Below are 15,556 nucleotides of genomic sequence, written 5' to 3'. Positions count from 1 at the left end.
CTTTATTCCTTTCTGATAGAGACAGAGGACATGCCACATCCTGAAAGCAGCTACACTTTATTTTGTTATTTGATTGTGGAAGCAGGGCTTTTGGACATCTTGTTCTCCATGACATGATTTTTTTTTTTAAAGTGTCTAATCCCTGAAAAGGATATTGTGTTAGAAGTTTATTTAAAGCTGAGACAGTCTTCAGGAATGAGTAAATGGGTAGAAGAACTCAGGCACTGTACATTTAAGGGAATAAGCAACTTGTTTGTTTAAAACTACTGTTATTTCACACTGTTCTGCAAGCTTTTTGTGTGTGTCACATTCTATTGCATCATTAGAGTTTGAGCCATTTGCTAGTGCTATTTCCTTATCAAGCCCAAGAAAAGGATTATTTTCCTTAGGCTAGTCTTTATCACCATTTGATTTACTTTGCACTTCAACTTTTAATTTTTTCCCATTAAATCTACAGCTTTTATTTAAATCAAGGCTGTTATAAGGATATCTTTTCTTGTTCTTATATTGTCAGTTTTCTAAATATCAGTGAAACGTTAACATTCTTCAAAAACTTAAATAACATTGTGATGAAAGGAATATATTGAAGATAAAGAATTATTTTAACTTGATTTCTTAAAGGAAATTTAAAGGTTTACATTGTTTGTTGAAAGATACACCTAATTACTAAATATTTGTTATAAGTAGAAACAAACTTCTATCATTTAAATTTGTAAGCCTGTTTCAAGAAGCAATTTGGCTTTAAGGTTTCCTTCAAGTTCTCAGAAACTAACCTTGAAAATAAATCTTTACCTATGTGCCCCAGAAAACTAATATAAGAGAATGTCTAATAATAATAGGCATTGTACCTAAATAACCTTAATAAGCTGTTCTTAACTCTTTACATACATTTTATATGATTTTTCACTGGAATATGATCAGTAGTAATAGCATTTCTTGAAGTAAACTCATAATCCAGGTTGTTTCCATTTCCCCCTAGATAATGGATTCATACCTGATTCACTTCTAGAAGATGTGATGAAAGCGCTGGACCTTGTTTCAGATCCTGAATAGTAAGTAAATAGGAAGTATTATTTAACCAACTCAAAAATTCCATTTAATTTAAAATATACACAGTTTTGCTTTTTAAAAAAATCTAAACCTGCATATATGAAGCATAGTACTTTATATAAAGCAAAGATTTAGGAATAAATCAGACTAATCAGTATTATAGTACAAACTTGACATACTAAAAATGAGCTTTCCTTCCCACTATTACTACTACGCACTTATCCTGCTGAAAATGTGCTAAAATATAAATGTCATTTTTTAACAAACTAAATATGTCTTTTTCTCACTGAAACCTTTTCCATTTAAAAAAATTTTTGCCCATATCTTTAGTAGCTTCAGTGAGAGTCGTGACAGTTCTGTATAATGTCTATATTGCTAGCCCTTGAACATCTCTATGTGATTAACCCGTTAACTGCAACACGTCCAAACAGAAACCATCATTGCGTCTGTAGACGCTTGTGGCATTCAAAGGGTTAAACTAACTGAGCCGAAACCTTGTAAGAGACACAGAATATCACAGAATATAATTTTTCAGTACTGAAAGTATCAAAGTATTGACTAACAATATTATATCACTGTCTTCAGTCTCACTGTTACATTTGCACATTTGCTGCATCTATCACTTCTTCCATAAATTTGGGATCTTTATTATGCATGAGCACAAACTGCTTCTTCTTAAGTGGATACATATCTTGATTAAGTATGGAAATAAAATAAAGATCACCTATGATGTACACTAACTTTTGTTTTACCTGCACAAGTTGTTTTTCTTCTGAAAAAAATTTTTTGGCAATGAACAAACTTTAGCTTACAAAACATTTAAGGAAAGGATTCAGCAAAAACAATGTAAAATATATTGATGCACATAGTTTTTAAAACTTGACCATATTTTGTTTTTAAATAAATCAGGTGTGTTTTCTTTGAAAGTATGAAATGCATATATACATTTACAAACTAATCTCATCTGAATTAATATCTGAGTCTTACTACTTATAGCTATGATGTTACCCATTCTTAACAGACATAATTGCTGTTTCCAACTTAAAAGAATTGAACTAGTCCAATAAATGGAAAAATAGTAATTAATGTATTTCCTCTAAACTGATTTCCAAATGGAGATCATCTTTTTTTCATTGTCTTAATTTGAAAAAGAGAATTGAACTCAGGTATTCTTGGTTACTGATAATTCTTACTACAGGAAGGAGGAAAAAAAGGAAAAGTGATTTTTTTTTCAATTTTTACATAGATTAATTTTTCTTCTTTCCTTAAAATACATAGCATACCTTGAATTATAAAGTTAGTATAATTTAGTCAGATTGTCTTTCTAGAAGTAGCTAAAAGATTAGACTCAGTTATTCACTCTGTATTTTGGTATGGTTTATAATACATGATAGCCCATAAATTAACAGGGCCAAATTTAGGATTAATAAATTAGATGGATTATATACAGTGTGACCTTACCTTCATTTGTTTCATGTCATAACCTCCTGCTCTTACTCAGACCCTTTAAAATGTCACATCCTTTGCATGTTTAATAATAAGTCGTATTTAACTTGGCATTTTTAGTTTGGGAGATAACATGGAGAATGAAAAATTTCTTTTCAGAAAGTTTTCATTTTAAAAACCCTTCCAACTGCAGTCTGCTTTTTTCTTTGCCTTCTTTTTAATCACACATAATACCTTTCACCAGCCTTGGCTACACCTACATGGTAAGAGCTGTGCAAAGCACTATCTAGTTTAGGCTGCTACTAGACAATCAAGTATATACCACTTATAACTCACTATACCTTAGTCTTTGAGAATTATCTTACCTCTTTAAACTTCAAGTTACATTGCCTAAGAATTTTAAGCTTCCACCTCAATTGGTTCTAAAAAGCTTTTTAGATGTTTTTGATGCACCATTTCCTTTTGACCCTGTTTCTTTTTCTCCTTGAGCTTAAAATAAACATTTTTAAGTTAAATGCCTCATTTGATTGTTAAATTTAGGCATACCTATGAAGCAAAGAGAATTTGCCTTTGGGGGATTATAAGTCTGTGCTTAGAAGCCTAAATTTTTAAATTACTTTACCTAATAAGGAACAGTATTCCAAAGTCATCGTCATAATTTAAATTCTAAATAGTAACAGATTACTCTGGTTTAAAAATAACCAAGTTTTGGCAAATCAGATGTCATTCCTGTGTATTTGTCATTAAGAGGCTAAAAAGAACAGTTCTTAAGATTTTTGGCAGTCAACGTGTTATAGTACCAGTAATTTAATCATCAAAGAAGAAAAATAAGCTTTTTTTCCTTTGTTACCCACTGTTTTTTTTTTGTGTTTTTTTTTTTCTCTCCCCGCAGTATAAATCTCATGAAGAATAAATTAGATCCAGAAGGATTAGGAATCATACTATTGGGTCCATTTCTTCAAGAATTTTTTCCTGATCAGGTAATGTAATTGAAGAAATGTTTTGTCCTATTGGGATGATCATCTGTGATTGTTTTATCACTTTTCCTACTCACTTAAAATGTTCTAACATGTAGATATGAGACTAAAAAAGCAGTATTGTGTAAATACTTTGCTGTTACAGAGAGGATTGAAGGGTATGTATGTGCCAATATAGTAATACAGAACTTTGAGGTAGAGGACCAGTGGAATATAGTGTATACTCCAATATGTACACATAATGATACTGTTTTTATAAAGAAAGGACAAAATTCAGAAGTATGGGGAGTAAAAAGAGAAAGATCTTTATCCATTCCCACCCCTGTTTTCCTTCTCTTAGGTAACTAGTGTCAATAGATTGGTATGTATCTTTTTAGAAGTTTCTAAATACTAGAAAAAAGGTAAATGAGCCTATATGAAGTGAGAGTACTGCTAGTGAACCTAAGTTCCAGGAGACTTAGGTGAGTCGAAGAAAAACCTTTGAGTGGAGCTGTGCTGTTTCATGTTGGGACATGTCTTCCATTAGGCTCCGATAGCTTCTCAGTTAATAAGAAACTATGCTACTCTCAATACTCTTTTAGGTTATGTCTGTGTCCTTGGAAAGCCAATTCTATAGCCTACATCTGTCTTTTGTGTTTCTTATTTAAAAAAAATATATTTTATTGATTTTTTACAGAGAGGAAGGGAGAGGGATAGAGAGTTAGAAACATCAATGAGAGAGAAACATCGATCAGCTGCCTCCTGCACACCCCCCACTGGGGACATGCCCACAACCAAGGTACATGTCCTTGACCGGAATCGAACCTGGGACCCTTCAGTCCACAGGCCAACGCTCTATCCACTGAGCCAAACCGGTCAGGGCATGTTTCTTATTTAAGTGGAGGAGTTACCGTAAACCAAATTATTTAGCTAGGGACATTGTGATCATTTCGTTAGATATCAGCATAGTTTAAAGTTCATTGTTTCTATTCTACCTCTATTATAAAAGAGATGTGTTGTCAAGTAGAAAAATATCCAAAATTTATAAAGAACTCATACAACTCAACACCAAACAAACAAATAATTCAATTAAAAAATGGGTAGAGGACCAATAAGACATATAAATGCCAACAGAAATATGAAAAGATGCTCAACTTCACCAGCTATTAGGGAAATACAAATCAAAACTACAATGAGATACCACCTCACACCTGTTAGGAATGGCTGTTATCAACAAGAGAGGAAATAAGTGTTGGAGAGGGTGTGGAGAAAAGGAACCATCATTCATGGCTGGTGGGAATGTAAACTGGTACAGACATTATGGAACACAGTGTGAACGTTACTCAAAAAATTAAGAATACAGAAGTGAAAACATTTATTTGCAAAGATATGTGCACCCCTATGTGCATTGCAGAATTATGATTCATGGTGGTCAAGACACGGAAACAATCAAAATGTCTTTTGATAGATAATTGGGTAAAGAAGATGTGGTGCATATACAATTGAATACTACTCAGCCATAAGAAAAGATGAAATATGGATGGACCTTGAGAATATCATGCTAAACGAAATAAGTCAGTCAGAAAAAGCTAAGAACCATTTGATTTCACTCATGTGGGATATAAAACTGAAAGTCATAATCACAGACAACAGTATGCTGGTTACCAGAGGGAAGTGGGGTGGTGGGATAGTAAAGGGTTAAGGGTACCAAATATATGGTGGTGCCCTATATGATTTGACTTTGGTGGGCATACAATGCAATATACTGATCATGTATCATAGAAATGTACACTTGAAACCTATATTATCTTATTAACCAACTAGAGGCCCAGTGCACAAAAATGTGTGCACTCAGTGGTGGTGGTGGTGGTGGGGGCGTCCATCAGCCCGGCCTGTGCCCTCTCGCAGTCTGGGACCCCTCAGGGATTGACCACCTGTGGGCTTAGGCCTGCTCCCCGGGGGATTGGGCCTAAGCTGGCAATCAGACATACCTCTGGCAGCCCGGGAGCCCTTGGGGGATGTCCACTTGCCAGCGGGGAGCAGGCCTAAGCTGCAGTCGGACATCCTTAACGCTGCTGAGGAGGTGGGAGAGGCTCCCACCACCACCGCTGTACTGGCAGCCATCAGCCTGGCTTGTGGCTGAGCAGAGCTCCCCCTGTGGGAGCGCAGTGACCACCATGAGGCAGCTCCTGCATTGAGCGTCAGCCCCCTGGTGGTCAGTGTGTGTCATAGTGATCAGTCATTCCCAGTCATTTTGCGGTTAGGGTCAATTTGCATATTACCCTTTTATTATATAGGATAGAGGCTTGGTGCATGGGTGGGGCCGGCTGTTTGCCCTGAAGGGTGTCCCGGATCAGGGTGGGAGTCCCACTGGGGTGCCTGGCCAGCCTGGATGAGGGGCTGATGGCTGTTTGCAGCTGGTCACACCCCCTTCAGGGTGGGGGTCCCCACTGGGGTGCCTGGCCAGCCTGGGTGAGGGACTGAGGGCCGTTTTCAGGCTGGCCAAGCCCCCCGGCGACAGAAGTTCCCAGCCTCTCCTTTTTTTCTTTTTTATTCTGGGATTTATTTACCTTCTATAATTGAAACTTTGTTGCCTTTAGTGGAGCTGAGAGCTGGCTCCTGCCCACTCCAGCTCTGAGGCCACAGCCAGCTGAAAGCAAGTATCTGGGGTTTATTTACCTTCTATAATTGCAACTTTGTTGCTTTGAGTGGAGCTCACAGTCAGGCCGCGGCAGGGGGGAAGCTTGGCTTCCTCCATCACTGGAGCAAGCAAGCCTCCTGCTCGCTCCAGCAATGTGGCTGCCGGCCGCCATCTTGGTTGGGTTAATTTGCATACATTCGCTCTGATTGGCTGGTGGGTGTGGCTTAAGGCATAGAGAAGGTATGGTCAATTTGCATGTTTGTATTTTATTAGATTAGATGTCTCCCCAATAAATTTAAATTAACAAAAAGAAAAATAACAGTGATAGGAAGAAAATATCAAGAAAAAATTATTAAATTCCAAGATATAATTGTTAATTTGAGGTTTCAGATTTAAATTATTTTTAACAGTAGACAATATTATTAACATTTAATCTTGGTAATTAAAAAAGAAAAAGGAACCCATATTTTTAAAACTGGTCTCTGTTATGGTTACTGTGAATAAAGAAAGTGAGGTAAAATTCAAAAAGTAACTAAGGATTTCACAATATAGCTATTGGACTTTTAAACTTTTTTTGTAAATGCTTTATGAAAAAATAGATTCTTTTTTCTGATATTGTTAGCAAGACTCTTGGATTGTGATGCCGTTTGTTCATACTCCAACTGCCAGGGTTTTTTTTTAAAGTTATTTTTTGGAATCTAATACTGTGTTTTAGATATCTTAATAAATGTTTAATAAATTTTAGCATTTTAAACTTTTTTGAGACAATGATATTAATTTTACTTTTAATTTATTTCAAGGCTGCTGTCAGAACATTTTAGAGAAATTACATGATACTGCTTATAATTATTCTAAAAACTTAATAGTTCAAGAAATTAATTTTTTAATTTTAGTATTCCTTGAAGTAATTAAAGAGAATTCTGGACCCCTTCTCTTTTTCCATTTGATTATCCTGTTTGTTCTCTCCAAGTTCATGCCTTACTGCTTGCTTATTTCCTGTTATTATTCTCCTCAACAAACTCAGCATCTGAACCTGACTCATCTCATTGCCCCTGTGTAGTTCATGCTCTTTCCTCAACCAAAGCATGTGATTCTGCTCTTGGTTCCCTGTAGAGCAGTGGTTTCTCAAAGTGTGGTCTCCAAGAACTTGTTAGAAATGCAAATTCTAAGATCCTTCCAGACCTAGTGAAGCAGAAGCTTTGGTGGTAGGGCCCAGCAGTGGGTTTGAACATACCCTCCAGAGGATTCTGATGTGATGTGCCAAAGTTTGAGACCCACTGGACCTGCCATTCTTACCTACTCACACCCTGTAAGAGTTCAGACCTCTCAGTGTCACAGAACTTTTCTGATCAGAGCTCATACTGAAACCCAAAATATGGTCAGGTCCAAGCTCTTTGTCTTGTAAAACCAAAGAATGGATTCACGGACAAAAATGATGGGAAGAAAACAAAATTTATTGAGGGGTGGAAACAAAGCTTCGGGTTTGGGGGGAGAGTGGGGAGGGATATATGAACTTACTGCTGCAGGAAGGGGACCCAAAATGGTTACCTGCTCTTGATCTAGGGATATTCATATACCCTGCTAGCTTTTTTTTTTTTTTTTTTTTTTTAAAAGAGAAGAAAGACTTTATTTTATAAATTAAATTCTTTATTGTTGAAAGTAGTATATATGTCTCCTTTTCCCCCCGTTTACCTCTCCCGGCCCCCAGCACATAGCCTTATCTGCTAGCTTTTGATTGATCCCTTCAAGGAATTCTGGCAATATCCAATTATATCAAAGTTCAAGTTCCCACCTGTGGGAGGAACTGATTGAGGACTGCCACTTCAGGTTTTGAGGTGACAACACTGTTCCCTCCCAGTTGGGTTCCACCTAGCTAGTTCTAGGTCCTTTGTTTGCCTCCACATGGTCCCTGCCCTGACTGTCTACCTAGCTCTGTTTTTCTATCTCAATACCACTGATGTCCTCTTTCTCAATAGTCACAAAATGTAAATAGACTCTATCCTTCATTTTGGCCAATTATTCATATACTGCTTTGTACCTAACAGACCACTATAGTAAACATTTAATCACCAGGAATATATTAAGTAAAGTTATAAAACTAGTCAAAGGGACAGCAAGGAAAATATTTTAACTTTAGTAATCTTTACAGATGCTTAAAGTAGGTGCTATGGAAGTGCATTTCTTTGCTATGAGACAGAGGCGGGGGAAGATACTTGAAATACTCATAAGCATTTCAAGGCAATTTGTTTATAATAGAACAGCAGATGCAGCTACCACGTATTAAGCATGCACTATGCTCCAGGCTCTATGTGCTTTATAAATTAGGTAATATTTTTCCCCATTTTGGCAATGAGGAAATTTAGGATTATAGAACTTAAGAAATTGTTTAAAGTCATACAGCTAGTAAGTGGCTGAAACAAGAGTCTAATGTTGATCACCTGACCCCAGAGACAACATTTTACCACTGTGTCAGACTACCTTTTGATATTTCAGTATTTTATGCCAGCTGTTAATGACTGGAACTAGAGAATATAAATTGTATTCAAAATATTTATATTGTAAATTAAAGTACATTAACTCTGAAAATCAACAGCCAAATTATTTATCTAAGTAACTAATTCCATTGATTCATGTATACAGTTGAGAAAATGATGAAATAATTGTTGATTTTTCTATTTGTTGTGAAGCATTTTGAGTAGGATACAAAAAAGTTATAAGAGAGCTTGGATTTTAGTTGCAAATACAAGAATGAAAAGTTAAAAAATTGAAAATTTAAATTATCTTTCAAAATAACAACTGAAGAGATGCAAAGTAGAATATGATTCTTTTCCAAATTAATTTTTGAAAAAATTTATTGTTATAAAGGTCCCAAATTATAAACAACCTAATTAGTGTGTTCAAGAAAAACTTTGCAGAAACAGCCTTGAACAAGGTCTTGAAAATGAAAGGAGAGAGAAAGGCATTTGAGAATATGCAAAGAGCCAAAAACAAAAGGTCTTTTCATGGGAAAATGAGTAACATATTCACCTAAAATGAGAATTCAGAAAGGTGAGTAGTTGTAGATAAGACTGAAAAGGTAGATTAGGTCTTATATTGTAGGAGTCTTGGTTGCAAATTCACAGAACCTCAGGCTGAACTGACTTAAGTGGGAGGGGTGGTTATGAATAGAAAGGAGTAGCTCAGAGGATTTGAAGAAGCATCAAAAGCAACAACACTAGGTCTTCTAAGACTGGGCAGTCTCTCCATCTTATATCTTTCCTCTCTCTGGAGTAGTTGCATTCTCTCAGCGTATTTTTTTCAGTTGCCAACAGCTCTCTTCCCTTAGTTCCAATTGGAAAATTCCAAGGAGGGATACTCGTCCAGCTAAGTCACATTCCCATCCTTATATCAATCAGATGTGGCCAGGAAGACAAGGGATAGGCCCAGGACAACAGCCACAGGCCCCGAGGGAAATCATTGGAGCCAGGCACCTTCAGTGGCACCAGACCATTCATTGATGCCTTGAATGCTAGGTTAAGAGAGTTGAAAACTTGATCTTTAGCTAACCAAGAATCAAGTGTTAAGACAGTAGGAATAATATAATTAGTTTTTCTGAAAGTTTAGTATAATGATCTATACAATATCCTTTCTTTATTGAATGTTGTTAAAGTCTCTAACCACTAATTATGTTTTCATTTCTTACGATGCTTGCTATTTTCACCACTTAATAGTTCTCAATACTCAAATGATATTGGGGGGATGGAAACCCCTAATTTAATACAGTGGTCCAAATTGGAAGTATTGGTACATGTATGTTTGTGGTCTGAGTAAAAGTAACATCTCTGTTCTTTCACACTTATTGAGAGGAGCAAATTATATACAACCAGAAAAAAAAATCAGAGATAACATTTTAGGAAAGAATTTTGTGTTTTAGACCTTGTTCTCTAAAAAAGTTACAGTAATACATGCACAAAAATCAACACTTTTCTACTTTCCTGCCTCTTCCCAAGAAGCAACTCTCTCAGCTTTTAGATTTCCTGGTAGTTAACTGTATAAATTTAAGTTTCTTGTTTTATCAAATGATTTCCCCATCAAAGGATGAGGATTTCAGAAACTTGCATTTTATTTTCAATTGCTAATTATAAATTGCCTGATATAAAGATATAATTTAAAGTTTTAAAGTACTTTATTTCTAATAGGGCTCCAGTGGTCCAGAGTCTTTTACTGTCTACCACTACAATGGACTGAAGCAGTCAAATTATAATGAAAAGGTATGATAATTCATTCACATAGTGATTTGTCTTCATCTGGGTTGATAAAGTAAATATATGAATGTATGACAATGTTTGATTCTCACAAAATTGTTACCTAAGGAGATTATTCCAAGAGTCTCTACTATTAAAAGATATTTTAGAACAGGTCATATTTTGATTTAACCAATATATGGTACACTGAGATTTTCATTGGAATTTTTGGAGTAATAGTTTCACTGTGACAAAATAACTATATCTCTGTGCATGTTGTTATCCTTGACTATGTGGATATTACTAAATCAACATTATAGTTTAGTCCAGTGAAAGTTACTGATCAATTCATGTGAAGAAAGGGGTAATAGATTTTTGATGAGAAAAATATTTTTAAATGATTTAAATTAATAACCATAATAGTTTAGTTAACACTTATGGATCATTTCTCTGGAATTGTATTAAGTACTTTGTTTTATCTAAAGTTTCCTTCCACCCTATGAAGTAAGTATGGTCTGTATATTCCCATTTTACAGAAGAGGAAACTGAAGCACAGAGAGGTAAGCACCTTGCTAAGGTCGAACAGTCAGTTAAATGGCAGAGCTGGGAATGAAACTTAGTCTACCTTGGAGCCTGCCTTCTTACCCACTATGCTTTGTTGCTTTCCTTTTTGAGTGAATCATTGAAAAAGGCACCAAGGTGACTTATTTCCCATGTACTCACCTGGTTTAATCCAAAAGTTGGTCTCACTGATATACCCTTTTGAATTAAATATTAGCTTTGTCTACATATATCATATATCTGTTATGTTTGCATGGTTTTCAGGTAGCAATCACAGTAGATATATATATAACTAATATTAGAAGGAGTGGAGTCAGGCCTAACACGTTTTTTCATTTGAAACAATCATGCTGGTTTCATAATTATCTAAATTGAGGATAGCTATAGAAAATAGATTGTAATGTACACTAAATACATAATTTTAGCTAGAGCAAATAAAAAACTGAGACTTATATTCCTAACAAAATATAAATTAGATATGTTATTAAATTAGGTCTAACGATCATTTCACAAGAAAATAATTTATTGATATATACATAGTAAAATAATATAAATTTGATAATAAGAAAACTTGGATGCTATTTCCTGATGTATTAATGAGTGCTTCATCTAGATTTTGAAATTTTACATAGCCTTGTAATAGGAGGTACTTTAGAATCACTACTCACCCACACAATCCCTGCAAGGTAGGTCAGTCAAATATTATCCATATTTTACAGATGAGGCATCTGAGACAGGGAGATTAAGTGACTCACCCAGGGTCACACAGGAAGTCACTGGCAGAGCAGGGATTGGAACTGAGTTCCTGATTCCCAATCCTGTCCATGGTCACGCTACCTGTATATAGTAAGTTCATATCATGCTCATGACAAGCATCTGACATACTAACAAAAAGATCAGAAATCAAAGATGAAATATTCTCGTGGCAATAGTGTAAGAATATAAAGCAAAGCATGTATGTCATTAAGTTGCAGAGGTATGATGTTATGAAGTTACTTAGGTGCTAGAAATATGGTGGACTATCTAATAAGATACTATTCAAAATATCTGAGGAAACAAAGGGAGAAAGCTGGCCAAGTGGGAGGGAGTGTGACCCAGCAGCTGGCACAAGCTCTCGGCCACAGAGGTAGGCACAGTGCTTTGCCCAGGCAGCTCTGCTGGAAACAGAATAAAGTTTTTCTCATGCTCACCTGCCAGTTTATATTTGATACGATCATTGCCACTGCATATAAAGTACCCGGTTAGTTTTACATATCAACCTTTCTCTTTGATTTTTTTTTTCTATCCTGACATCCTTTTTAATTTTCTAGCATGATTTTTCATGCAGCTAAGTAGAATAACTTGAGTTGTATTCTTTGTAGACAACGTTTTAGAAAAGAAAGTTTTACTGGGGGGGGGATTAAAAAGCATGAGTTGTAGTTTAATTGTAAATTTATTTTATCAAAACTAGAAACAAACTAATATATTAACCAAAATTTTAAAAAATGTATTTCACTTTAAAGTATGTCTTTAGAGCTTCCTAAGAAAGGAGTAGATTCATGAAACCAAATTATCTGACCTATTAATATAACATGCTCTATTCCTATATTTAATGTGCCTTTTAAGGAAACTCCTATTTAAGGGTAATGATGTGATTTCTTTTGGTTCCTTAGTCAAATAGTTTATGACTTTTATATTGGAAGAACATAATTGCAATCATGCGTATCAGCCATTGAATATGTAAAAATCAGTATATGTACTTTGAAAGAAGGCACTCTAAATCTATTCCTTTTAAATTATACAATCAGTTTCCCTTGGACAAAAAGAAATTAATTACTGAATGGCTTACTATACACAGTGAGCCCTTATAATAAGTCAGGGCTCACATAGATACTTCTAAAAGATTGTTATTATAAATTAATCAGAATAAAATATTTTTTGATACCCACCTTCCAGTTTATATTTGATATGATCATTGTCACTACATATAAAGTACCTGGTTAGTTGTATATGTCAACCTTTCTCTTTGATTTTGTTTCTGTCCTGACATCCTTTTTAATTTTTTCTCCATAATTTTTCATGTAGTACAAAGTACAGTCATGAGAAGTATTTCAGAAATATTTAATACAATCAGTCGCAAATTTCATTGGCAGACATTCAAATTGCTTTTAGCTCTGGAAACTTATTGCTTAAATTGAAAAAGAAATTTAAGTCTGTAGAATATAGAGCTATATTTTTATTGTATCTTTTTATTTTGAGAGGCAACATGATCATCTAAGAGCCTCAATATTAAAACAGTAGGAACTATATATATTGTTATATAATTTCTTCCAAGTGACATATGTTATTTGAAGAATGAATTTTCTTTTATCAGAAACAGTGTGCTTCCAGATTTTTAAGTGCTTTTTCTTGTCATAAACTTACAATCTAAAAACCAACTGGTCATCTAGCAGTTAAATCTGTATCTCCATCTTGTTTCCATATTTTCATGTTAATCAGTAAATAGATATTCTTGCTCATAATTTCTGTCATAATAAAATTAGATATAAAGTTTCACATGAAATAATATGCAGTGCCTTATTTGCTAGCCTATGAAAAATTTTGTATCCCTCATAAACATTTGCTGAGAATATTGATTTACCTAAGTCACTTTATTTTGTTCAACAGGTCATGTATGTGGAAGGGACCGCAGTTATTATGGGTTTTGAAGATCCCATGCTACAAACAGATGACACTCCTATTAAACGCTGTCTTCAAACCAAATGGCCATACATCGAATTACTCTGGACCACAGATCGCTCTCCTTCACTAAACTGATTTGCATAAGTATTTAAAAGGAAGATTGTAATAGCAGATGTTGAAAGAGGGTTGTAAGACTGGCAATTGGCTATACACTGGTATCACTGACTAATTGTAAATAACATAAGAACACATTTTCAGTGTTTAAGATATGTTTAAATTATTTATGTTAAGATTTACCCTATTTTAACTCTGTGTGTGAAATTTACTAGCAAAATTAAGCTTTAATCAAAGTTCACCACTTTTGCAGTTGGATAATTGGTCATTTATCAAATTACAAATATTTAATACTACAGCATTTGTATATTGAGTATCAAAGTTACTATTTATAAACTTCTATTTTGGGGTTTTATTTCATTCAGGTATATTATATTGTTTAAATGATTCTGGCTTGCAATATATCAGCTTCCATATTTAAATGCAGAGTTAATTTTTATTTCTTTTTAAAAATCTGTTTCCCATTAGAAATACTAATAAATAACAAATTATCAACTTGGATCTTTTGACAATTGGCTTAGCTCTGGCATGTTTATAAAAAGTAGAAACTATAAAGGAACATTACCGTTTATTCACAGATATATAGAGAATGTATTTTTTAAAAAGATAGTAAAGAGAATCTGTTTAATAGTCTTAACACTGTTAACTCTTACTGTATTGCCAAATACACTCTTCTAAACTTGTCCCAACAGCCCTGTAAGCCAGGTTTTTTGTAAATTTATAAATATGATAAATGCATGAAAACATCTGTTATTAGTATATTGCATTATTTATTATGATCCTAGTGGATGGCCTAAATAAACACTTTTCTTTAAATGTACCTTTGCATAATTTTTTTATAGTAGTGTCTCAGGATAAAGTAAATTCTTTTAAATGTTTCTGCCAAGTAACCCTGAGCGCAGCATAGAACAATTGCCTAGTGGAGTCATATGCCACCTTGAAAAGGAAACTAAATATTACGGTTACCTAAGAGCTCTGTAACTCACCCAGCTAGAAGCACCAGAACCTGGGTGGCAGCTGTCTGGACCAGTGGACAAAAATACAGAAGCCTCATCTTGTTTATTTTAGAGAGAGAATTTACTTTATTATGATAGGTCTGTTGCCTAGCAATTTGAAAATTGTATAGCCAGAAGATACTTTCTTTCCATTACTTTCAAGGTAAACAATTGTTTAGTACCTTAGCAACATCAAGACTGAACTTCCTTCAGCAGTATAGTTGAATATGTGTTTCCTCTGTTTGGATATTATTTTATTTTATTTTTATAGACATTGGAAATTATAAGTAGATTTTATCATAGGAAATAGTGGCACAAGATTTTATGTGTAACTTTTGGTAAAATTATGTTCAGGAGTGTGATACTAGCTACTAGACTTACAGCTGTAAAATATCCAGTCTTTTTGTGAATTTAACTACTTTTGAATTTATATGAAATATATTGTTCTAGAATTAATTCTCAAACTCTGTTCTTAAATCCATAAGGATTACGGAAAAGCAAAGATTTTCTTATAGACATTGAATCTAAAAAATAGCATTATTTTCTTACTGTTGCTACAATAACAAACCATCCCAAAACTTCATAGCATAAAACAATCATTTTATAAGTTATGTGGCTCAGGAGTTTGAACAGAGCACAGTGAGTATGGCTTGTCAGTTTCTAATCTGGAGGCTCAACTGGAGACTCTGGAAGTATCTTTACTTATGAGTGACATGACTGGAACCTTAGCTTGATCCAATCTACACCAAACAACTTTGGACATGTTTTATTTTGATATGTGTGTGGGACACTTACCAAGATAGACTGACTGTATACTGGACCATAAAGCAGTCTAGAAAATCCCAAAAGATATATATTAAGCAAGATACTTCTGAATAATCCAAGAATCAAAGAAATATTGAAATGGAA

General features: G+C 34.4%; 1 protein-coding gene across 5 annotated transcripts in view; it reads left to right on the top strand.

The window, feature by feature from the left end:
* Window positions 1-14,472, top strand: part of MINDY3 (MINDY lysine 48 deubiquitinase 3) — a 103,312-nt gene extending 88,840 nt beyond the window's left edge. For all 5 annotated transcript variants that reach the window (XM_036352224.1, XM_036352214.1, XM_036352205.1 and 2 more), the window contains 4 exons: window positions 980-1,052; window positions 3,389-3,476; window positions 10,272-10,343; window positions 13,524-14,472. In XM_036352224.1, coding sequence (XP_036208117.1) covers window positions 980-1,052; window positions 3,389-3,476; window positions 10,272-10,343; window positions 13,524-13,673 — 383 coding nt within the window. In that variant the 3' untranslated portion in view covers window positions 13,674-14,472. The remainder of the gene's footprint in view (window positions 1-979; window positions 1,053-3,388; window positions 3,477-10,271; window positions 10,344-13,523) is intronic.
* Window positions 14,473-15,556: the final 1,084 nt, after the last annotated feature.

The sequence above is a fragment of the Myotis myotis genome, unplaced genomic scaffold (genome assembly GCF_014108235.1).
Source record: "Myotis myotis isolate mMyoMyo1 unplaced genomic scaffold, mMyoMyo1.p scaffold_m19_p_1, whole genome shotgun sequence".
Lineage (NCBI taxonomy): Eukaryota > Metazoa > Chordata > Mammalia > Chiroptera > Vespertilionidae > Myotis > Myotis myotis.
Note: the sequence above shows the minus strand (reverse complement) of the source record. Positions and strands in the feature narration are given on the sequence as shown.